Below are 23,787 nucleotides of genomic sequence, written 5' to 3'. Positions count from 1 at the left end.
AATTACAGTATAGCCTAATTCATAAAAAATTAAAATAACCTAAAAAAAGTTACATGCCTGGCAATTCTCTTCTGCATCAATCCCATTAGAACCACAGCCAGATGAGGGCAACTGACTAACTACCAAAGAGACAGATAGGCAGATGGGCAAAAGAACCCTGGCTGTCAGGTATATGGCTGGGGGCAACAGATTCTGCAGTTGGGGTGCCGCCTCTCCATTCACCAGCCTCCTGACCTCTAGCCAGAGGAAAGCCTCCAGAGATCAACTGAAGGGCTGGGCAGGCTCCTTGAGCTGACCCATCGAACCAGTACTCCAGCTGGCAGCAAATATATCTGGCAGAGAAGGCCTGTCCCAGCCCCTCTGAGGAGGAGGAAGATGCAGGGGCACTAGATGTTGACCCCTCAGCACCAGTGGCAGCGGTAGCACCCAGTGTGCCATCGGGGGATAGGTGGGGGTGCCAAGGGAGCCCCAGTGCAGGGCTTTGACCCAGGCTCTTCTTTCAGCTGCTGGAGGGCAGTGCAGGGTTGCTTTCCCTTCTAGTTGTCCTTCTCGGGTGTCAGCCACCTGTTTCCCCAGTGCATGACTTGTTGAGTTGGGTATTCATGTGACAGAAAATTCATTGGCTGTGTCCTTCTGTCATTGATAACATGCGCTCATTACCTCTCTGCTGAAAAGCAGGTCAGGTGCGGCACACTTGATAAACGATGACCCCTCAGAGTAAACCAACTGCAGGATGGATGAAACAAAATCAAAAGGCAACAGAACCAATCACAGATCTATCTGAAAAGCAAGAGCTTTCTCTGTGGGTCTTTCTGGGAAGTCAGTTCTGAAGATTAGATGACTATAACACCCCTGCTAAGTTTGTCCCAGTTTACCCCTGCTAACTTGTTTGAGTGGTGCTCATCTGATATTCAGCAGGGGGAGAGCGACTCTCACTCTTCACCTCAGCACAACATCTTCTCTAGTGGCTGTTTGCTGGTGTTTCTTCTGAAACGTCTTAGATTGTGAGCCCATTTGGGACGGGGCCATTTAGTTAGTTGGTTTTTTTCTGTAAACTGCTTTGTGAACTTGTTTTGTTGAAAAGCAGTATACACTATAAGTATTTTTCTATTACTAACAACATGCCCTGCTTGTGGCTGGTCCCTCCCCCTCCCAATGTGAAACTCTCTTGCCAGAGGGACCCACACTGCTGCTCCAGCTGCTACATTGGCTTCTGGTTCATTTCCAGGCACAATTCAAGGTGTTGGTTTTGGCCTTTAAGGCCCTTTACAGCTCAGGGCTAGGGTATATGAGGGACCACCATCTTCCATTTAATTTGACCTATCCATTGCGGTAATCTGAGCAGCCTCTTTCAGCCATGCCACCGTGGATGGGGGTGAAAGGAGTGAATCCTCAACAGAGGCCCTGTTCCATGCCCCACTCTGGGCAGAGGGTTTGGGCTTTTCCTGAGAAGGGAAATCTCAACCTTGGGATGTCTGTGTTGCTCCTCCTCCTCCCTGTTGGCATTTGGTTGCCAGGTAAAAGATGCTTTTCTGGTGTGGCTTGCTGGGTAATGACTGAATCTAGAGCGGCATTGCCTGGATGGGCTTGGGATATCATGGAGAACTCCCTGGTGAGGTCATGTGACATCAGTGTGGTGTCTGAATAGAGTTGGGTCATCTGTCATAGTTTGGTGAAAGGCAGTCTGCACATGCTCAGTGTGCCTCCCACACATCTTTGTTCCAAACAAACTTATTTGAGCACTATCCCAAATAATAACTCTCCCCCAATACTCATGACAGTACTGGAAGCAAATTAAGCTTTGTCCCCAGAGTACCTTAACTCAGTCAACATGATTTCCTTTCTTGCCCTTTAACAAGCTTGGCGGGAGAGGAAGGAGAAAAAAGCACCTACAGGTGTGGCAGCAGGTGTCAAAGATTTAAGTGCGAGAAATTGTAACATCTAGTTTTGCAAAGGGTTGGGAACTTAAATGTGGAGGGAGACTTATAATGGAGACCCCTGAAACATCAAACAGAGTCTTGAATATCAGTAGATTAGAGGTTGGGGTTTAATGCATAAGAGGTATTCTTTTTCTTTAAAGAAAGGGTGTGGCCAAAGGTGGGAGGAAGGCAGTGCTAATGGGGAGAGGTGGAAGGAGGAAGGGGCTGTGCAGAAAAGGGCAGAGTGGCTGTTCGGAGAACCTAAAAGGAAAGAGGTGGAGGGGAATCAATGAATGGGCACACAGCACTGTCCCCCTCAAGCGCTGAAAAAGAGCAATGAGTCAGTAACAGTCCAATCTGATGGGCACCTTCCACTGACAGAATGAGTGTTCTCTCAGCAGAAGGCCCACTCCATTGGCCCTGCAACTGCTGGGACAGTGTGTTCAGGGGGGCTGCCAGTGTGCCACCGGAGCACCCAACCTATGCCCTGTTCGCTCTTGAAAGGCATACAGGTGCTCCGTGCCATCGCCTGCCATCATTCTGCTACACAGCACTGGCATTCCGTTCTTCTGGCAGCAGGTGCCAATTCCCTGAGCTGCCTGTTGCTTTCTTTATCTCCAGATAAGTGGCTGAACTCAAATGTACCTGCATCTGAAAGGATATCCTGATAGCTTATAAGGAACACCCTGGCTGGATCTTGGCTTTCTTTTTAATAGGAACTGAAATTACGTCTCCCTATCATTCCCTCAGACCCTATTCACAGCCACAAGTCCTGTTTGTTACACCAAAGAAATCTGCAGAAGTCTAATCTGTGGCAGTGAATGAAGCAGTCACAGTGTTGTGTACGCTTCAGAGAAAGCAACTCAGGGAGGGCAAAACTAGGTTTGAATGAGGGAGGAAGGAATGCTTCTTTTGAAAGCAAAAACTGAGTAAGAGATGCGGCAAGGGAGGCAGTTCTAGCACATCTTGTGCCTTCTGCCTAAACATGAAGATGGGCAGGTTCAAGGTTGGAAGGGAGCCCCCCCCCCCAATCAATCCAGCAATTGCTTCACATTGTAACCCAGAGGTACACCTTTGGGTGCCTGTTCCAGCCCCTCTTTCACTTCCTTTTGCCTCCAATGTCTGGATGCCAGACAGAGCCAGGCACCCATCTCAGTAACTTCACATAGAAGCTCTCTGCTGGACAGCTCCTTGCTCAGGCTCCAGCATTGCCCTGTCTGGGAGTGACCTTGCTTCTTCTTCTCTCTGCTCAAAGCACTGGAGTCTTCTCTCATGGCTCAAGGGGTTTAAGATGGCTGAGGCTTAAGCTATACATTGCATACAGTTTTGTCTTTCTTCCTTTTGCGTGTTTAAAAGCCAGAATCAGCCTTGCAAGTCTGTAGATCTGAGTAGCGGAAGGGCAAGTGGTGTTTTTCTTCTTCCCAGTGGTCATTCAGCTGAAAATGTCCCTGGAGGATGACGTGGGGCAGAGGCTCACAGCCTGCCCTGGCTGAGGGTTGTGTTTTCTCCCCACTTTCAATCCTGCCCTTTTGCCTTCCAGAGCAGAGTGAGCAGAGTGGTTGTTCTTCTGTGGGTCCCAGGCATGTCTTGTTAGAGTCTTTCGGTTTTCCTGCTACAGTACAGTTGCCCTTTTAGAGTAAGGACAGTGGAGCAGAAGTGCCTCCTCAGAAGCCCTTTATGCATCTTGCAGCCATCCTTTTTGGGGAGCAGATACAGAATGGACTGTCATCCATGAAGGATCCAGGAGGCTCCAGGATGATGGGGCTCATTTCTAATAGGTGATGCTGAAAGGGATCTTCTATCTCCTGCATGACAGAGACAAATGCCACCTTCACATGACATGATGAGGCCTGGGACGTTGCTGGGGTACAGCTGGCTTGGCTGATAGATGTGTTGGGAGGCTCTCTCAGACAGACTGTGTGACGGCTCATCTTTTACTCTTCCATCTGATTGAATCCAGATCTGGAAATTGGATCAATTGGGAGGCAAATGATTCAAGTTAAAATTTCTCTTGCAAACCTCCCAGCATTTATTCTCATTTGGATCACTTTTGCTGAACTGTCACAATAAAAAATGCCCCTATCTCTGGGTGTTTGCATGGAAAATTATAATGGATTAAGCAGACTTCTGTCCTATTCTGCTGCATTGAACCTGTTTTACACTGTCCTCAAAATGTGGTGGCAGAATTCCTAAGCGAATCACTGCCTTCAGGCTTCAGATGAAGAGAGCTTTTTCAATGGTCCCCACACCTCTAAAAGGACATTGTGGAAATGGAAAAGGTGCAGAAGAGAACAACCAAAATGATTACTGGGCTGGAGCACCTCCCTTAAGAGGAAAGGCTCCGGTGTTTGGGGCTCTTCCGTCTAGAAAAGAGGAGTCTGATGGGGGGACATGATTGAGACATAAAAAACTAGGGGATGGACAGTGAGATGCTCTTTTCCCTCTCACACAACACCAGAACCAGAGAACATCCACTAAAATTGAGTGTCGAGAGAGTTAGGACAGACAAAAGAAAATACTTCTTTGCTCAGCGTGTAGTTTGTCTGTGGAACTCCTTGCTGGGATCCAGCCTAGATGCCTTTGGAGATTGGACAGATTTCTGGAGGAAAACTCCATCATGGGTTACAAGCTATGATGGGAATGTACAGTCTGAGATTAGTTGGTCGCTCATTGTGAGGGCCGGGTAGGAATTATTTTCTGTCATCCGAATAGGCCCTGGATGGCGGTTTTTTCAGCTATCCCAGACTGGCAAGGGAGGGAAGGTGTGTTCAACAGGTTTCATGTGTTAAAATTGGACACTTTTGTTTAATAAAGTGGCCCAAGCGCAGTCTGATGTCTTTGTTGGGGAATGCGAAGGTAAATAGAATGGCAGATGCAGGGGAGTGGCAGTGAGATGCAAGTATCTTATGGTCTTCTGTGCTCCCTGAGGCATCTGGTGGGCTGCTGTGACATACAGGAAGCTGGACCAGATGGGCCCTGGGCCTGATCCAGCAAGGCTCTTCTTATGTTCTAATGCTATTCCACCTAAAAGCTTTCTGCACGTAGTAAGCTAGCACATCAGAAAGAAGCCGTGCCAAAACTTCCTCCTTGATATACTAGGTGATTACATGCAGAGTTTTATTGGTTTTTAACATTAGGGAGTGACTCCACCATTCTCTGGAAAAAGGAAGGGGGGTGTTTGTAATATGTATGTGGGGGAACAGAGTTCAATATTTGTTGGTGGACTGAAATAAAGCACTTTGTAAATGGCCACTGATCTTGTGTGTCAGGTTTTGGAAATACCAGCAGCTCAATTGTCAATTCATTATCAGGGTGGTGAAGCACCTGAAAAGACATTTTCAGATGGCGTGATCTATAGCAACCCAGGACTTTCTTTCCTTTACCTTTCCTGCTTTTGTGATCACTATGATCACTAGACATTCACAGTGTCAGTCTGTCGCCCTCCATGGAATCTCAACATTTTGCCAGAAGTGTGACGTGATTGCCTTTCTGATCACTGCTGCTGTAGGGGAAAAGAAATCTCTGTGGATGAGAATGTGACTGAAGAACCTTTGTGTCCACTACTCAGTGTGTTTTTCTCTCCTAGGTCAAGTGGCAGAAAGATGACATGGACAATAACCTGAACTTCTTCTCGGTCTCTTCAGATGGGCGCATTGTGTCCTGGACTCTGGTTAAGGTACAGTCATTTCTGCTTCCCCTTGAAGTTCCTTCCATTTAGGTTGCCATGTATGACTCTGGAGATGAAGCACTAGGAAGAGGCCTAGTGCCTGCCTGTTCTGCCACATGTGATTAGAATCCCATTTGAATGTCTGGTGCTCCCTCCAGTGACTCTCTTCTGTGCTCCCTCCCAGGACTCTTCCATGATCTGCCACCTCTCCTTCTTCCTTCAAACCCATCTTTAAAGCCTACTGTTTCCATGAAGCCTTTTGTTTCAACTCCAAAGCTCCCATATTCTACTGTAACTCAGCCTTAAGTGCCTGTGACTGCAATAAATGTGCATTCTTGGTGTTGGGATGTGAGTGTGGCTGAAGCGAGGACTCGACTGTTGTTCCCTCCTGGGAAGCCTCACACCTGCGCTGGTGAGGGCAACAGAAGACCCAACGTGTTCCATCCTGCCAGGAGGAAGTATGGGGGGGTGAATGGGCACAGTACAAGGAAGGTGGCTCTTCCGCTCCCCTCTTTACCAATAGACAGAGCAGCCAGGGGCTGTGCCAGTGGTGTGTGGCAACAGGCAGCAGGGTGAAGGGCACCATCCTCACTGTGGTCCTTGGAGCAGGATGCAGAGCAGGACAAACGCCTGGACTGATGGCACTTTCTCCTTTTGTTACTCCTTTGATGCACAGTCTCTGCTGGGGGCGGCTCATTGTCTGGCCTGCTCAATAGAGAAACATTTTCTTCATCTTTGGATAGTGGCTGGCGTTAAATTCAGTGATGATTCCTTAATGGAGGTGACCTCCAGTTTCCTCAAGGTTTATTACTGAATTTATAAGACGCGGAAGTACAAGCATCTCGGAGCGGGGCCTGGCTTCTCCTGCTTTGTCAAGCACCGTGTGAGCGATGCCTCTTAGTCTTGGCTGTGTGAGAGGCATTGCAGGTCCCAGGGAAGTGGCAGCTCCTCCCTCCTTGAGGGCCTGGCTACGTTCCCTCTTGCCAATGCATTCTGAACCCACTCGTTGAATTGAGGAGCAGCCTGAGCAGATCCATTCCAATCTGCCTGCTTAAGGAAGCCAGGAGAGGGGCACAAGATGGGGCAGGGTGATCCAGAGCCAGTGCCCTGCCCCCTGGCTTCAGCACTCCCTCTCCACTGCCCAGTCCACCTGAAATAAAAAGGAGGAGCAGAGCAACGTGTTAAGTGGGTGTGGGTGGGCTCTGCACTCTGCCGTACTCTGCCTCTAGTTGGTTTCCTAAGCAGGAAGTGGGCAAGGAGGAGGCTGAGGAGATGGCAGCTTTGCTTCCTCTTATCCTTTCAGGGGCTGTTGCCATCTTTCAGCCTTTTCCCAGCAAATGTTTCACAATCAAACATGCTCCCAGAAGCTCTTTAATCCCACCTTTAATTCCCAGCAGTTTTTGATTGGCCACACGTGGGTACCTGTTCTTTTCAGGCTGTTCTCTTATTCCTTGCTTGTCGATTCTTACCTGCTGGAGTCTTACTCCCCGTCTTGCTAGCCCTGGTAAGGGCCAGCTGGTGCCCCCAAATCTGGTCCTGCATGTAACCTCCTCCCGCTGGGTCCTTTCTTGAATCCTGATGCTTCTCCAGGTGTGTTCCAGATATTAGGCAGGGCTGTCCCAATCATTAGGCAGCTAGCTGCAATGCTGACTGTGCTCTGCTCTCCAAACACCATCTCTCTTTTTAACTGGACTGTGGGGTGACTTCTTAGCACTACTTAAAAGTACTACTGTATTCCTCGGTGCCTGCTGAGATCCTTAGTTTCCACATCTGCTTTGAAGACATCCAGCCAGCCACATGTGATGCTTCCTGATTCACTCTGAGTTCTTTTGACTTTCACTAATGCCCCATCTTTTTTCCAAGTCCCCATTGTGTGAAGTTATTCAGATCCTTGAAGAAGAGTCCAAAAATAGCAATTTTTTTGGCTTTATTCCTGAGGTGAGACATCTGAGCACATTGGCAGTGCTTTGTTAAGAGTTTCTCATGGAGAGTGAACCAAGAATGTGAAGCTGCATTTTCCGTTTGCTTTATTTTATGGAAATGAAGGAGTTTCAGAGCACAGGAATAGCCTGAGGTGGCAATTCACAGGATGAAAGAACTGCACAGGAGTTAGCTCAGCTCCAACCCCAGTACACTGTTGAATATGGAATGTGGCCCCTACATTAGGATGCCAGCTTTCTGCATTTATTCTGTGACTAGAAACCTGCATTTTGTTTGCATTATTTAAAGGCATCTATATTCTCTTGGTCATACTGATTTCAAAAACCATTCACAATCTGAAAAACCAGTAAAACATCCATAAAATAGTACATTCTAAATGAAGCAGCCAACAGGAAAGACAATAAACAAAACCACAAGAAGGAAAACAGCATAGAAGTGCTACGAATTAAAGGCAATTAATTTTCAAAGGCAAACTGATGGCCCAATCCTATACAACAGTAGCACCAGTGGAATGTGCCTTTTGGTGCTGCAGGCTGCTGCAAAGCATCTGTAAAGTATTTTGTGGCCGCACAAGCAGCTGGTGCACTGACAGGTGCTGGGAGGCTCACCAGAACAGGTAAGCCTTGCAGGTTGGGGGTGGGGTGGAATGGAGAAGAGATTGGGTGGGGGATGGGAAGCTTTTACCCAGAGGCAGGTTTGGTGGAAGCAGGACCTGCTGAATCCAAACCCCCCTTCCCAAGGCCTGAACTGCCTGCATGTGAATTTGTGCTAGCGATATCGCTGGTGCAGGTCTGAGTTCACCTATGGCAGCAGCTGGGGCTTACTCTGGGGCAAGGGGACAAATGTCCCATTATTCTGAGGAGATCTCCAGCAGCAGAAACTCCCCCATGGTGTGCAGCAGAGGCTATGCTGGCACTGCTACATTGCCACACAGTGCCGGTGGAGGTTTAGGGAGGATTGGGCTGTTAAACAAAAAGGTTTTGCCCAGTTTTGGTCCTTAGGTTGCTGTACGAATCAGATTGCTCTCAGTAGCTGAGACTGGCAGTCTCACAGTCCAAGCCTATCCATGTTGTTTACTGAGAAGTTTGTCCCAAGGCACCAACTGGAATATGATTCCAGGTCAGTATGGTTAGGATTGCAGCCCTACACATGCAGTGCTAGGAACCTATGAACAAAGTGGTGACCATTCTCTGCTGGCAGTGCTTTGATTGCAGACAGGATGGCATTGTTACTGCTGAACTCAGGTTATTGCTAGAAATATGATCAGAAGGCCAGTCATCTGGAAATCCCTGAATTACAAGAACTTTTTCTTAAAAGTAGTCCAACAGTCTGATCTTGTCCATGCTGGATCAGAAGTAAGTAACACTGAATTAATTTATTCCCAGACAAATGTGTGTTATATGTAGGAATTGAACCTGCCTTTCTAAGTGCACTTGTCTTGGAGGAAGTCCCACTGAACACAGTAGCACTTACTTCTAATTAAACAGATAGGATCAGATGGTAACTACCGGGACTTCGAAGTCTTTCATGTGAATACAACTCAGCCCTCTCTTTCAGATATTTGGGATACCTGTTTCCTTTCCCACCATGCCCCTCAAGGCCATGGGTTTCTGACATGCAGGTTAAAAATATGCATGTTTACTTAATGTATTTGAGGGTGTGTTTTCTAGCACAGCCAGGTGTGTTGAGCAGCCAGTGCAACTATTGGGTATCTGATCTCCGTAGCAACAATGGAAAGCAGACTTTGCTCTAGTTATGTGCAGGAGAAAAAAAAGTGTCTGGAAGAGGCTTCCTTGGACTTCACTATGGTACAGAACTGTGAATAACCCAGATGTGCCTATAATAGGGTACAATGGAGCATACAGAATGGCACAGTTCTCATGAAGATTGTGTTCCTGAAAGCTTTCAGCCGCTGTCATGAAACATTCAGTAGTTTGTCCTCTTTTTTCTCTTTTAACTCCCTAAAAAAAAAAAAAGTTCTGTTTCAAGGCACTGCCTTATTGTTGCAAACAAAGCCAGCAATTATTCTCTCTCCTCTGCCTGCAGAACGAGCTTGTCCATACAGATGTCATCAAACTCCTGGTTGAAGGAACGACAATGGAAGGGCCAGGAGGGCTGCAGCTGCAGACAGTCGGTACAGACCAAACCCCTCTCCACCCTGTTTGTTACTGATGGTCTCAGGCTTACTTGGGCATAAGTACCTCTGAACTCAGTGGGACTTACTTTCAGCTAAGCGAAATTGAGCTGAAATGATTTGGTAGCCTCTTAGCAAATGGCAATAAATGAAGCCTTTTCCTGGTGGGATGGACTGAGGTGGCTTGGCTTCCATCATTGACCTGGGTGGAGGTCTGTGTGGAGGTGACCTCTGAGCTAAAGGTGGGTGGGGAAAAGCCTGATTCAACAAAGTGGGGCTTCCAGGGTGGCTTTCCAATTTGTTTCCTGTGGAGGAGAGAGCATGACAGGCTTGACGATACCTCTGTGAACATTGACAGCTCTGTTTAGCTTGAGAATAAGAGACTGACCGACCTGGTTCCAAGGAGTGCAGGTAGCATTCAGTAGCATCCAATGACCTTCCCCCACATGCTGCTTTGGCTTTTAGCACAGCTATATCTAATGTTTTTTTCCTGGCCAAAAGCGGTGGAGGTCCATTTCCTGGCTGACTGGCAACCCTGTATACTTCATGTACCTGGTCGGCCTTCAGCCGCCATGAGGCCTCCTTGCCCCAATTAAATGTCTCTTGCACCAACAGGAATTGCTCCTGTTAGTCAGTAGGCAGAATAGTTGGAGCCTCCCAAGGGAAAGGGAGCCATAATGGAGTTCACTTCACTGGACGTAATAATGTTATCTGCTCTCATCCCCTGCTTGATCTGTGCTCCTCTCTGCTTCCTGAACAGGCTGTGGGACTTCATTTGATTTCCACAAGAAGATCGATTATTTGTTTCTTGTGGGTACAGAGGAAGGCAAGATCTACAAGGTGAGACTGTTCCCGTGGCAGACTGGTACTCTTCTTGTTTCTGTAGCATGACTCTGCCTTCAGGGCTGTTGCCAACCAGAGCTAGCAGTGCTGGCCAAAGTGAACTGATTCAGGATCTGGCTGAAAAAGAGGCTGGCCTTTTTCCCCACATGGTGCAGAGTGGGGGAATGAGGCAAATGCACTCCTGCCCCCAAGAGGAAATCTTTTGCGCAGCCCACTGGCTAGCTGCACACACCTTGGTTTGTGTGCAGATTGTTTCAGATTTTCAGCTTCTCTGTCCCGAGGTCTCAGGAGGGCCCCAGTCAGAGCCGCCTTCAAAATCCACCTCGCTGTGATGCCTTTCTCCTTGCCCTGTGTCCTGAAATGAAATCTAAGCACCTACAAGAGCATTTGCTGCTGTTCCTTGTCACACTTCCATAGCCTGTGTCTTTCCTTCCCCCCCTTTTGTGTCATTCCCACTGTTGACATTGAGATTGCAATCCCTGCTCTGTAAGACAGATGACATTCTAGAAGTAGCTGTGCCTGTTCTCCTAATTCCCAGGTCAGAGGTGAGGGAAATGGCGCCCCAACTCCTCAACTTCTTTAGTCTCAAGTGGCAACCATGTGTGACTCACCTACATATGCTGGAGACACACATTTTCATGCAACTAGGGCAAAGGCTTAATGTCTGCTCTCCAGCACACTTTTTCCCATGTCTCACACTAGCTCTGGGAGTTCCAGATATCACACGTGGCAAATCTGTGAGGCTCTGTTAATTGTCCTTTACTGTAGCAGCTGAAAGTGATCGTTTCTGTTTGTTTCACCTGGACTGCATTTCAACTCACATGTTAATTAAATCCCATGCTGAGTTAAAGTATGTGCAAGAGCCCATCATCCTCATTAAAAGCACTTTGCTCCCAAATTTGATTGCTCCTCTCCTCCACTTTGACCAGAATAGCAGAGCTCTCAACACCTTTCTAGGATTCTCCATACAAGAGAAGGCTGACTTTCCAAAAGGGAATTGTCTGTAGTGGTTATGGCTTCCAGGATATGATGAGTGTACAGCCAAGGAAGCTGTAGGGCATTATGGGAAAGCATTGCATTCTTGGGTGCTCCCAAAGGGTCTCCTTTGGGAAGGAAGTGGGGCATGTGAACTGCCCAGGACAAAACCCTTCTAAATAATCCCTGTAGAGGAACTTCCCAATTTGTGTGAATGTAGCTATACTCTGACAAGGAGCAACAACTGAACGCCAGGTGAACTGGACAGCTGAAAGTGGAATTGGGTGATGGAAACTGGAATCTGATCTTGGCAAATTTGCTGTCTATTTTTCAACATCATGTGAGAAGAAGGAGGCATGATCAGAGCCCTGTGCTCTGTGGCTGTGCAGAAGTTTTGTGGAACAGTTATTAAAAGAGATGCCCAGGATCTTGCTGCCTTTCAAGCCTTCCCACAATCAGCATGATAATGTGTTAATTCTTAGCAGCAGAACAATTACAGCAAATTTCAGAAAGCAGCTTGGTTAATAGCATTTCAGAAGCCAAGAAATCATTATCTTAATTACACCCATGCCTATCTGCTGCCCTCTTACGCTGATAAATTGTTTCTGCATTAATGAGGATGCGTAGCACGAAACAGCCCAGCCGGCACATCCTGCTTACGAACCTGCGCCTTGCACAGAGGGTCTTGCAGTGGGAGTTGGGAGCAGGAGTCGAAAGCAACAACCAAGGGCTGCAGTGCTGCCGACAGCAGTGTTGCTGCTGCCTTTTTAGGCAACCGCTGTAGCTGAAGGGGACACAGGCTGTGGGACACAAAGAAAGGCAGCCTCAGATTGGGCTGTCCAACAGACAGTTTGCCCAACAAAGGATTTACATGGCAGCTGTTGGGGAACTGCTTCTGCAGCAAGCGGGGTGGGGCGTGGTTAACTCTTCCCTGTTGCGCTACAATCCTGATGAAAACCTCCCTGCCCTGAAACTGCTCTTTGACCCCATCGGTGCCAATAAGGACAACTGTATTTCTTTTGCAACATCTTGCCAAGGAGAACTTGGGCTGGTTCTCTTTCTTCAAATTGACCGAAGCCTCAGGGGCAGGTGAAACTTGGAGGAGCGAGATACCTTGCAAGAAGATGGGGGCCTCTAAGTGACCTGTTTTCCATGTATTGCAAATATGTAACTGGAGGGCCAGTTACAGAGGGAATTGGTGAGAAGGAGGGTATGGATGGATCTGGACACGTGTTCTACCCATCACGACTTAGCTAGGACCATTCTGCTTGGGTCGCTTTCTACAGGTTTTCTGAGCCTGATCTCACAGCCACCTTGGCTTATGGTGCATGTTCTTGTTCAGACAGCAAGAGCACCACTTGACTGTGTAAGCCCCACCCGCTAAACATTACTGTTTCCCAGACTCCAGGCACTCCCAATAAAGGTTTCCCTACAAGATAGCACTCCAGTCCTCGAGGGCTCTTCTAATCCAAGCACTCTTGGCCAAGCTCTGCATCTTTCTTCCCCTGTTAAATTACCTGTACCGTTTGTCTCTTCTCAACAAGAACAGGGGAAAAAATCCTCATTTTTAGGAATCATTAAGAATGATGGAATGTGGCAGCTTTGTGGATGCACCTTCTGCAGCATAATTATCTGCAGGGCTCACAGCTCCCTGGAGGATTCCTGCACATATACATTTGTAAACCCTCCGTGATGGTGGAATAGCCAACACTCCCAAAGAGGCTAATCCATCACCTGAAGTGCCACGACGTGGCAGTCCCTTTCTGAGGCAAGAGCAGTTAAGCTGAGAGTCCCTGGGCAGCATTCAATCATCTTTCCAGGGCAGAAGAGGTCTCTAGTAGATGGTGCCTCTTTAAAAGGCCTGGGGAGAGAATCACTTGGTGGCTGGGGTTGGTTTAGTGGTTAGCATGTTGGATTTGGAACTGGGAGAGCATGGTTCTGCCCACCATCAGTGGTAGACTCCCTCCATAACCTTAGCCAAGTCATTCCATCTCAACCTCTGGTCACTCTGTTGGAGGATGACTGAGCCCAAGAAGTGGAATGGCTTCTGACAATGAGCTACGAATGAATGAATGGTAAGGGGTGTGGACTGATGGATGAGCTGCTGGTATTGTCTGAAGAGCTAAGCAGGAGAACCTGTCATTTTGGATGGGAGGCGGAATGCCAGACTGTGATAAGCTGCAGTACCCATTGTGGCAGGACAGAGTTGCTGTTGAGCTGATTAGCCACACAGTGAGAGAAGTGAGCCATATAGTGAGGGTGCATGTGAGGAAGGCAGCCGGCAAAGAATGGAGAACAACCTTGAGGACCTGTCCAGGCTGGATTTATGATTGCCTACTGAAGGCGGATGGCATGCAGCCAGGGGAGATAACCACACAGTGAAGGCAAGACCTGGTGACTGAGAATTCTGTGATTCACAGAATATATTTGTAAATAATAATAATAATAATAAAACTTTATTTTTATCCCGCCCTTCTCCCAAAAAGGGACCCAGGGCGGTTTTTGTAAAAACCCCATTGAATAATGGTGATTTGGACTACCCTGCCCATGTAAATTGCCTTGAATCCTGTCTAAACAACAGAGAAAGGTGGTATAGAAATCAGTCTCTGCTGAAAGCTGGTCAAGCTGGAAATGCAGCAGAGGGGGTGTCTAGCCAGCAGGTACCTGTGTGCGATAAACACAGGCAACTTTGGTTATTGTAAGATCCAATCTAGAGGGATAGCCATGTTAGACAGTTGCAGGAAAAAGCAAAGAGTGTTAGTTGTTAACATGCCACAAGATGGTAACTTGTAAATCAAATCAAATGCATTTATGTCCCCATTCCTTCTGTGACTCTTCAAGACCTGTTGTCATTCTCTGTGTCTGTTCTAGTTTATTAGCATCCATGTTTTGTTGATGACTGTGTCCCATATTGTTTGGAGCTGAACACTACCCTCCATATGAGGTTGCACCATTACTAACAAGAGAACTGCTGGTGCCAAAGTCCTGTGTACCCAGCCGAGTTCTTTCTGTTATACCTCTTGCTCTTCAGTCAAGAAAGACTTGTGTTGTAGCAGAAACTCTTCTTTCCCATTCCATACTGTTCTGAGAGTTGAATCGGCAGTAGCACAAGTGTTTTGCATGAAAAGAGTCTTGGGTTCAATCCCTGGCAACTCCAGGTAGAGCTGGGAAAGTCTCACCTGAAACCCTGGAGAACTACAGACAGTCCTGAGCCAGAAGATCCAGTTGCCCAAGAGCTACGTACGCTGACATGGGGTAGGAGCATGTAGGTAAATGTCTATGGAGGCGGAGATTTCTGCATCTTCACAGAAGATTCTAGGTGACTTGTCTCTGGGGCTTGCCAGACCGTGGAGCAGTTCGTAGGACTGGCAACAGACAAGGACATTTTGAGAGAACTGAAGGTGGCATGGTAGAGCCATTGTTGTGATGTGTTCATTTATCCAGCTGGCCAAACTTTTTTTTCTTAGTGCATCAAGAACCTTCACAGGGTCTTGAATCAAAGACTACAGTAAGACAAGAAAAGGGCAACACAATGCTAACTTGCAGTTAAACAGACAGGCCGGCTGACCCACGCTGTATCCAGTGCAAGTTTGGGGCTGGCTGTGGCTTGGTCTGAGGCAAGGGGAAAAATTCCCCTCACCCTTGGTAGAGCCACAGCAGCCTCAATGAGTCTACCCAGTTCTGTGTCACCTAAAGCAAGGTGCAGATCTGAGCAGCCTGGAGCTGCTGTGCGCTTCCTGGGAATGGGGTCAGGATCTGGAATAACTGCTGGGTCCTGGCCCCACCCCCCACTCTCCTGCAACCTGCTCACGGGTCTACCGTCCTCCCCCTGCCCTGAAACGCCTCCTCTCTGCCCACCCCATGCCCTCCCAGACTCGCCAATCTTGGTTGGCACAGAGGCTGGATGCAACCTTTGTGAGCTGGTACACGTCCCTGCGTCAGCCCAGTTGACTTTGGAGGAGGCACAAGCATGCTTTACGGCACCTTTGCGACCCTCCCAGGCTGGCGGAAGGGATGTGCGCTGGCTGAGCACTCCTTTTCGGATTGCACTCTGAGTGTGTATGCCCTGGGAAATGATGTGTCTTATCCCCTTCAATTTTCCCCCCATCTCTTGTCTGCCTGGAGCCCAGGCAAGGACAAGCCAACAGGCACAGCAAACAGAACATTTCCTTTTTCCCATCTCTGTCTTGTCTTTTCAGACCATGCTTCTCTGTGTTGTATACCTCCTAGCACATGGCATTGTGACGTGCTTCTTAAGCAGCAGCTGAAGATGCAGTTGCTCTGCTTTTGGGCAATCTGGAGTCCTGGATTTCCCAGATGTGTCCCATTCCTATCAGTTTGTTTGCCACAGTAGCTTCCAAGGAATGGAAACTGAACATGGGCAGTTAAGCCTGCCCTGCATGAAAAATGCAAGCCTTTTTTTTTTTTTTTTTTAAACCATTACATCTAATTTCAATGACTGGATTCAGAATTACAGTGCAGAGCAAGGAAATTACTATATTGCGCAGGGTGTCATGCTGTGTGCCAGGAGGGTAAAGGAGGAATTTTGTCTTAAATGATGGCGCGTATCCAGGAGAAAGTAGAGAGGGCAAAGCAGCTGGTTTCTGGGTGGCTGACATCCTGTGGGAGGGAGAGAAGCCGACAGTTCATGCAACTGGGGCAATGACGCCTGGTCTTTCTGCAGTGTTCAAAAACCTACTCAAGCCAGTTCCTGGACATCTTTGATGCTCACCACATGGCTGTTGATGCTGTGAGCTGGAATCCCTACCACGGAAAGGTCTTCATTTCCTGCAGCTCAGACTGGACCGTGAAGATCTGGGACCACACCATCAAGTATGTCTAGTCACACCCATGTACTGCTGCCTTGTTGATTCCTTGTATTAGCTGTAGAATGATGCCACTTGCGACCACATTGGGATGAGTTGAGGGCTGCAGTGCTCAGTGGCTTTGGGTCAATCACAGCTGTTTGTCAAGGGTAATGAATAACTTAGGATGACAGGGACTGCTTGACACCCACACTGCTGATGCTTCAAGGGACAGTGTTTGTAGGGGCACCAGAGAAGCAGTGCTGGAAGGGTTCACCCCTGGATGCTGCCGGAGCCAATCCCTTGAGCATATCCAGCCGCACACAATATGAGGAGGGTGCTCTGCAACCCACATTGCAGGTGGGTTGGAGGCACATCTATCCAGTTGCAAAGTGGACTGTGCTCACTTTGTCTCCAGAAGTTCTTCCTTTTCCCACTGTGGAGCCTTATTGCTCAACATTGCCCTCCCACCCCAAAATGGGTCACGCATGGAACTGATTTACCCACAGTTGCCTAGCTGCAAAAGGAAGGGGGGAAGGGGGGGAAGGGGGGAAGAAGCAGCTGACTGGGGCTCCTGGGGCCGGAAGCTGCCTCGGTCTGTGCTTTGGCTTCTGTTTTCCCTGTGCCTTCTAAAAAGCCCGACAGTTAAATTTTACCTGGCCTGAATTCCTGTCCAAGACATGCATGAATCCATGCTTTATGTCCCAATCCTATCCCTCTCCACCCTACACTATGTAGCTCTGCATGCTATGGGGGTGGTGTCACAGGATGCCTGGCCACCAATGGGTCTCCTTGGACTTATGGAGTGTGTCAGGCTGGGAAAAGGGGGACAGGATCTTAATGTGTGTTACTACCACCGAGATCCTCCCCTTCCTGCCCTTGAACTGCCTCTGCCTGCCCCGATTCTCCTCCAAACCACCCCACTGCCACCTTCCTGCTCCTTTGGGGCTTTTGCACTCTGCTATTGCAAATGCAGGGCCTCTGGCCATTTGTGCTGGCAGTCCCACAGTGCATGAAAGCAGTATGCCTTTTATGATGATGTACTAGGACGCATGGTGGCAATCTCAAGATCCACCACCATAAGCCCACAATAGGGCTGGGCTGTTAGAGTCTCTGAATGGGGTCTTGACTGGCCCCTGTCATGGAGCTAATCCTGTAAAGACTTGCCTCCCTAGAACTGAGTGAAAATGCCAGGGTCACCTTCTAACATGCAAGATCTTTGCTTGCAGGACTCCCATGTTTATCTATGACCTGAATTCTGCTGTTGGGGATGTGGCCTGGGCTCCTTATTCCTCTACTGTCTTCACTGCTGTTACCACTGATGGGAAGGTAAGATGGTGGAAATGGCTCTGAGAGTAGGTTCTAATTAAAGCAGGCTTTCTGCCTCTGGCCCCTTTCTCCCTTTTGATGGGACTTTAAAATCATGTTCCAGTAGTGCCCCCCACAGCCACAAACCATGAGGAGAGAGCAGGAAAGACTAGGAGCAGCATGGCAGGGAAATTCTCTGTGCATCCTTGCGGGGGGGGGGGGGTGTGCCAGGATGATTCGTGGATCACGTTGTCCTTTAAGTACTTGGAACAACAGGGGTAAAGTATTCACAGTTAAATATGGTAAGCTTAGAGTAGTTCCTTCACAGTTAGGATGACCAAAGAGATGGAAAGGAGGAATTTCAACAAATGAGGCTTTTCTAGTCTTGCAAAATAAGGTTCAGCTGCTGAAATTCCATCTGCTAGAGATCAGGCCAAAGGCCTGCTAGTCCAGCCTCCTGTTTCCCTACTGTAGTCTACCAACTGCCTCTGGGAAGAAGGAGAAAAAGACAGACTTCTTCCTTGCTATTGCTTCCCTGCAATTGGTTTTCAGGCAGACTGGCATGGAAGTAGCATATAGCCATCATGGCTAGTAGCCAAAGACAGACACGTGCAGGGCCTGCCAGCCATCTTCTCTGCCTGTCAGCCATCTACTGTGTCTCCCATCCCCTGAGAACTCTCTGCTTTCTCACTGGACTGTTCTCATGAGAAGCTGAGAAGGTGGGCTCAACATAATGACCTCAGCAGCTGCAGCAACCTGGTGTTATGAGAAAGGGATGACAAAGATGCATTCCTGTTTACCCCCAAATAGCAAAGTTATTTTTATTTTTCACATGTATTGGCTGCACCTGCTTGCAAGCTCTTCTCCCAAGTGATGGGAACATGCCTTGCTGTATCACTATAGCAATAAACTCCAAAGTCTATATAAGCCCCTGTGACTAGTCATTGCTGGGCTCTCAGGCCTTGCTGTGGACGCTAGCAGGCTGAGCTGATTTGTTGAGCCGCCTGGAAATGCTGTAAGTCTTATGCCTGGAGGTGGTCCTGTTAGTCTTGTGCTTGGAAATGCTTCTGCAAATTTTATGCTGTTAGTCTTGAGACAAATAAAGCTCCTTGCATAACAACCGTAAACTGGACAAAGAGGCGAAGCCCATTGCTTTCAGGCCTGCCACCTGACCTTCCCAGAAGCACCTGGCTGGCCACTCTCAGAGACAGGATGTTGGGCTAAATTGACCTTTGGTCTCATCTGGCAGGGCACCAGGTTTAGCCTTGTGCTCTTAACTGGGAACAGGTGGATGGAACGGTCAAACGTGGTCCTTGCTTATCACAGAGGTCGCTGGTTTGCTTTATCAGCCCCTGCGAGGCTTAAGCATGCTCAGTTCTCCGCATCCTGATCCAGACCTGTGCAGCTGAAGAGCGACATGCAAGAGGAAAAGAACAACCAGGATTCCATCATAGGCCACTTTTGTGTCTCCAGGCATTTGAGAGCTGTTGCCTCCACCTTGTCTGGATGAGGAGGGCCCCTTGTACACCCACATTTGCCTGCCTGCTGCTTCAGAGAGACTGCTCAGCAGTCCGGCCCCTCCCTGCTGCCAACATGGGCTTGGCCTGTCTCCAAAAAGCACTAAAGGTGGCTGGAGTCAGGACTTATTCAAATTTAATCACCCAGCATATACCCATTACTAGCTATGTTCTCCTTCAGGGATCTTTGTACACTTAAATCAATATTAGGACTTGAATAGAGATAGGATGGAACACTTTTGTAGCAGAAACTCACATTATGTGGGGGAGTGTTGAATTCAAAACTGGGCAGATACTTCAATGATTTGTATTTCTAGCAGTGGATGAGAACTGCTGCTTTTCAGTTTGTTTGCTAGGAGCCTGATCCAGGTGACCTGCACTCTTTGTTTGCTAAACTTGTTGACAGACAAGGGCTGTTGGTGTTTGTTTACATGTGGTGGCCACATGTAATGTGAGTTTTCTGAGTTGGCTGCGTCAGCTGTTTCCCAGAATAAGTATCCAAAACTAAAATATTTCTCTGCCATACTGCAAAGTGGAGAACAAATATTTGGAAAAAGAAATGGGGCACCCAATAAGCAGAACTGTGCAATATATTGACTACAACGTGGAGAGAATTTGGGATATTCAAGCCTGACATGGAGGTCTGACATGGAGGATATTGAAGAGATCAACCTTGCAATGAACGAGTTCCAGACAAATACCAACCTTCTGCAAGTCATTCATTGAGTGGGTTGACTGTTTTGCAGAAGGTGTGTCTTGAGGCTTCATTCCTCATTGCTAAATGTGACCACCTTTTGAGATATGAAAGTCTGTACGCTCAGTCCTGACCTTCTTGAAAGGTGCCAGCATTTTCTGAACCATTTTCTGTCAGCCTAAAGGAACAACTCTGCTCTCTTCTGCCATAAAACAAAAAAGCATACTGTGAGCAGCAATCTTGTGTAACTTGTTGCGAGGAAATTGGCTTCTGGCATTAGGCCTGCTCTAGTCAGAACTCTGCGCAGTTAATCCTCTGCTACATTCCACTTTTCGCCACATTGTCCACCCTGAATGTGCAGCTCAACTTGTGAGGTTTGGTCTGGACTTGAAGGTGGACTTTTGATGGAATTCAGAACTCTTTTAGTAGCAGCGGAGGGATGATTTTGTCTACAGCATGGGAGGTTAAACTGTGAGACTCAGTCAGAATTTTGGCCAGTTTTCAGTCTGGGCACTGGGCTTACATCCCATCTTAGTGTGGACTTACTGTGCATCCTTGGACAAATCAGTCTCTCCACCTCTGACCCTCAGTTGGCAAGATGGAAATTAGAACTGCCACCTTGCTCTCTGAATTCCATTGATGGGGACTTTGTGGAGGAGGGAGAAATGTGGGATCTGCTAGCGTCTAGCATGAACCCAGAAAAGCTCGCTGGTTGCTGGGCTCTTTCCAAGAGTTCAGCTCTTTTCTTTTCTCCTGACTGCTGTGCCGAGCAAAAGCAGTTAGTCATTTTTCGTTTGATTTTCTTTTCTTTTTTTTAGCAGATAAATTACGTTTGTCAGCCTGTCTGGATACTGGCAATGGCCCCTAGCCAGAGCTCAGGTTAAAAAGCTGCTCTCTGTGGGATAACAATAGACCTCTGTTCTTTGCAAAGGTGGTTAACTCCAACAAAGGGCATTATGTGGCATCTATATTTAGTGTTTTCTGCTCCATACTCTGCCTGCTGAGGATTGTATTCCATCTATTGTTGCGCATCCTCCGGTGTTTCATATTCTGTTGGGAAATCAGAAGTGCCTCGCCAGGACACCTCTCAGGACCACGGAGTTATTTGAAGCAAATTGGCACCCGCTGTACCCTCCTGTTTCCATTGGACTGGCTGCCTGAGCAACATCCCCCTCTAATGAGCAAACAAACTCTCCGAGTCCAAATATAATAAAGAACACGATTGAAAGGGACTCAGCTACCTTGCAAAGCCTAACCTTCTGCCTAGAAGCTGCCGTAACTAAGCTGAATCGCTCTTCCAACCTGCAATATCCAGGGACTGACAAAGACATATGTGGAAATCTTTCTCCGGCCGCTCTGTCAGAGTCCCATCTGATGTATACGTTTGCCACACGGCAGGAACAAATGAGGGAGACTGAACCTAAGTCGTGTCAGACAGATGATGCGGCCCTCCTGCCAAAATGTTTGAGCACCCCTGCTTTGGATGATGAAACAGCTGATGGCATTGTGGGCACAATGCCTGGAAATCCTAGGAAAGACCTTTCAATACAGCTCGATGCCACTGAGATTGATAGTATGGAAGTTGCTGAAGAATCCAATAACTCAAGGAATTTGGCAGATTGGTCTGTTCCTCCGGACTCTCTTTCATCCATTGAGCTGACTACTAAAAGAGTTTCAACCACCTCTGCAGGTTTGAACCAACGACCCCCTGCAACACCAAAGGAGCAACTGGTTAGGATGAAGCATATGGGCTCGCCTTCAATAAGGTGCCCTGAGAGGGTCATTAACTCAGCTACAGAGCCACAGAATGAGATGCCCGACATAGATATGGAATGTCCTAGGAAACATCCTTCAAAGAACTCTGTGCCCAGCTCTGAGGAGATTATAAGTACTGGTGATGTTCCTCAGCATCCACCTAACGACCCTCCACAGACTATGACGTCACCTTGGAAAATTGGCTGTCCCAGCAGCAACACAAGCTTCCAGTCGAGATCTATCGCTGCACCTGAACATTGATGAGGACACACAGACCAGGGAGGCCCTGGAGGCATGTAGATTTCTTCCCTGATGGGAACAACTAAGGATGGTCAAGAAATTGGAGATGGTATGGCAAGAACTAGCGGACATTGTATTGACCCCCTGCTGCTCTGCATCATCTAAGAGTTTACCTCCTTCACGAGACCATCCAACTTTTCTTCCAGATGCGGCCCTGCCTCAGAGGCGATCCCTCCAGGCAGAGATTCATTAGTAGCCCCAGGCTGGAGGAAGTTTGTCCTCCTCTCAAGGGTTATCATCTGTCAACGTGGCTCAGATCTCTGAGCCTATGGAACTGCCTTTGAATAATCTGGACTCACCATCTACAGCAGTGGTTCTCAACCTTTAGGAGCTCAGGGACCACCAAGGCAAAATTTGGAGACAGCGGGGACCACATGCAACCCCCCCACCCTCGCACAAAAAAATACAATTAAATTTGTAATACGTAAGAAGATTATTTAATAATTAATGTGATGGTTATGCTTACATTTGCTTCACTAACTGTGAAAGTCTTGGGTTTACATGGAATACATGGAACACAAAATAATTCCCCCCCAACTCAGAGGTTTTCGTACCCACCCAATTCAATCCAGTCTCTTTTCCCCCACACCAGACCACATTACGCACAGTCCTTGCCTCTTAAGTGTGGAAAAACACCTCAAAAAGGGAGAGGGTCAGCACAAGGGGATGATAGACAAGTCATGCAAGGTAGTTAAATGAGCCAACAAAAAGCACACACATCCCTCCACAGTTCCTTTTGTTACACAGCCCTGGCCCTGCTCCCCCCACTTGTGAGTCCTTAGGAAAGTATTCAACACAATTTAGGCAGTTTGGTCCTGAAGGAGAAGCACCAGCTCAGAGCAACATCTCAGAATGGCTGCTGGAAGAAAATAATAATAATAATAATAATAATAATAATAATAATAATAATAATAATAATAATAATAATAATAATAATAATAATAATAACCTTTATTTGTATCCCGCCCTTCTCCCTAAAAGGGACCCAGGGCGGCTCACAACATATAAAAACAGTTTTAAAAGCATGAATTAACATGATAAAAACATATTAAAAACACATTAACAGAGGCCATAAAAACAGTAGTCAGAATAAAGTCAGAATAAAAAGAGCATAAAACAGCAAGTCATAGAGGAATCCAGCCTGTAAAAAGAAACTAAAAGATGTATAAAAAAGTTAAGAAGGCCATGGAATCAGAAGGCTTGTTTAAAGAACAGGGTCTTCAGGCCTCGCCAAAAAAACTCAAGAGAGGGAGCCATTCTCAAGTCAAGGGGAAGGGAGTTCCACAACGTTTGTGCCACTTCTGAGAAGGCCCTATTTCTTGCTGCCGCCCCACGAACCTCCTTGGGCGGCGGCACTTGTAAAAAGGCCTTCTCTGATGACCTGAGAGGACGAGCCGGATTGTACGGGAGTAGGCGATCTCTAAGATAGCCTGGCCCAGAGCAGTATAGGGCTTTAAAGGTCAAAACCAGCACCTTGAATTGGGCCCAGAAACGAATGGGCAGCCAGTGTAGTCCCCGGAGAAGCGGACTGACCGAGTCAAACCGCCTAGCTCCAGTGACCACTCGGGCTGCCGCATTCTGCACTAATTGCAGTTTCCGAACCGTCTTCAGGGGCAGCCCCACTTAAAGCACGTTACAATAATCTAACCTCGATGTCACCGTAGCATGGATCACCGTGGCCAGGTCTGCACGATCCAAGTACGGACGCAGCTGGCGCACCAGCCGAAGCTGAGCGAAGGTCCCCCTAGCCACAGCCGCTACCTGGGAATCCAGGAGCAGCTGCAAGTCCAGGTGGACCCCCAAGCTGCAGACCTGCTCCTTCAGAGGGAAGGAGAAGAGAAAAGTCCTTTTGGTGTGCACTGCAAGGTCTGTGGGGGGGGGAAAGCCTCTTTTCACTTCCTGTTCTAATTGCTGTCATGCTCTAACTGT

The 23,787-nt window shown here is 47.8% G+C and overlaps 1 protein-coding gene across 2 annotated transcripts in view; it reads left to right on the top strand.

Annotated features, from left to right (window-relative positions):
- DNAI1 (dynein axonemal intermediate chain 1) overlaps positions 1 to 23,787 on the top strand; it is a 113,770-nt gene that overhangs the window by 51,813 nt on the left and 38,170 nt on the right. For both annotated transcript variants that reach the window (XM_066615830.1, XM_066615829.1), the window contains 5 exons: positions 5,506 to 5,595; positions 9,574 to 9,661; positions 10,422 to 10,501; positions 16,164 to 16,312; positions 17,514 to 17,613. In XM_066615830.1, coding sequence (XP_066471927.1) covers positions 5,506 to 5,595; positions 9,574 to 9,661; positions 10,422 to 10,501; positions 16,164 to 16,312; positions 17,514 to 17,613 — 507 coding nt within the window. The remainder of the gene's footprint in view (positions 1 to 5,505; positions 5,596 to 9,573; positions 9,662 to 10,421; positions 10,502 to 16,163; positions 16,313 to 17,513; positions 17,614 to 23,787) is intronic.

The sequence above is a fragment of the Tiliqua scincoides genome, chromosome 2, assembly GCF_035046505.1.
Source record: "Tiliqua scincoides isolate rTilSci1 chromosome 2, rTilSci1.hap2, whole genome shotgun sequence".
Classification (NCBI taxonomy): Eukaryota; Metazoa; Chordata; class Lepidosauria; order Squamata; family Scincidae; genus Tiliqua; species Tiliqua scincoides.
Note: the sequence above shows the minus strand (reverse complement) of the source record. Positions and strands in the feature narration are given on the sequence as shown.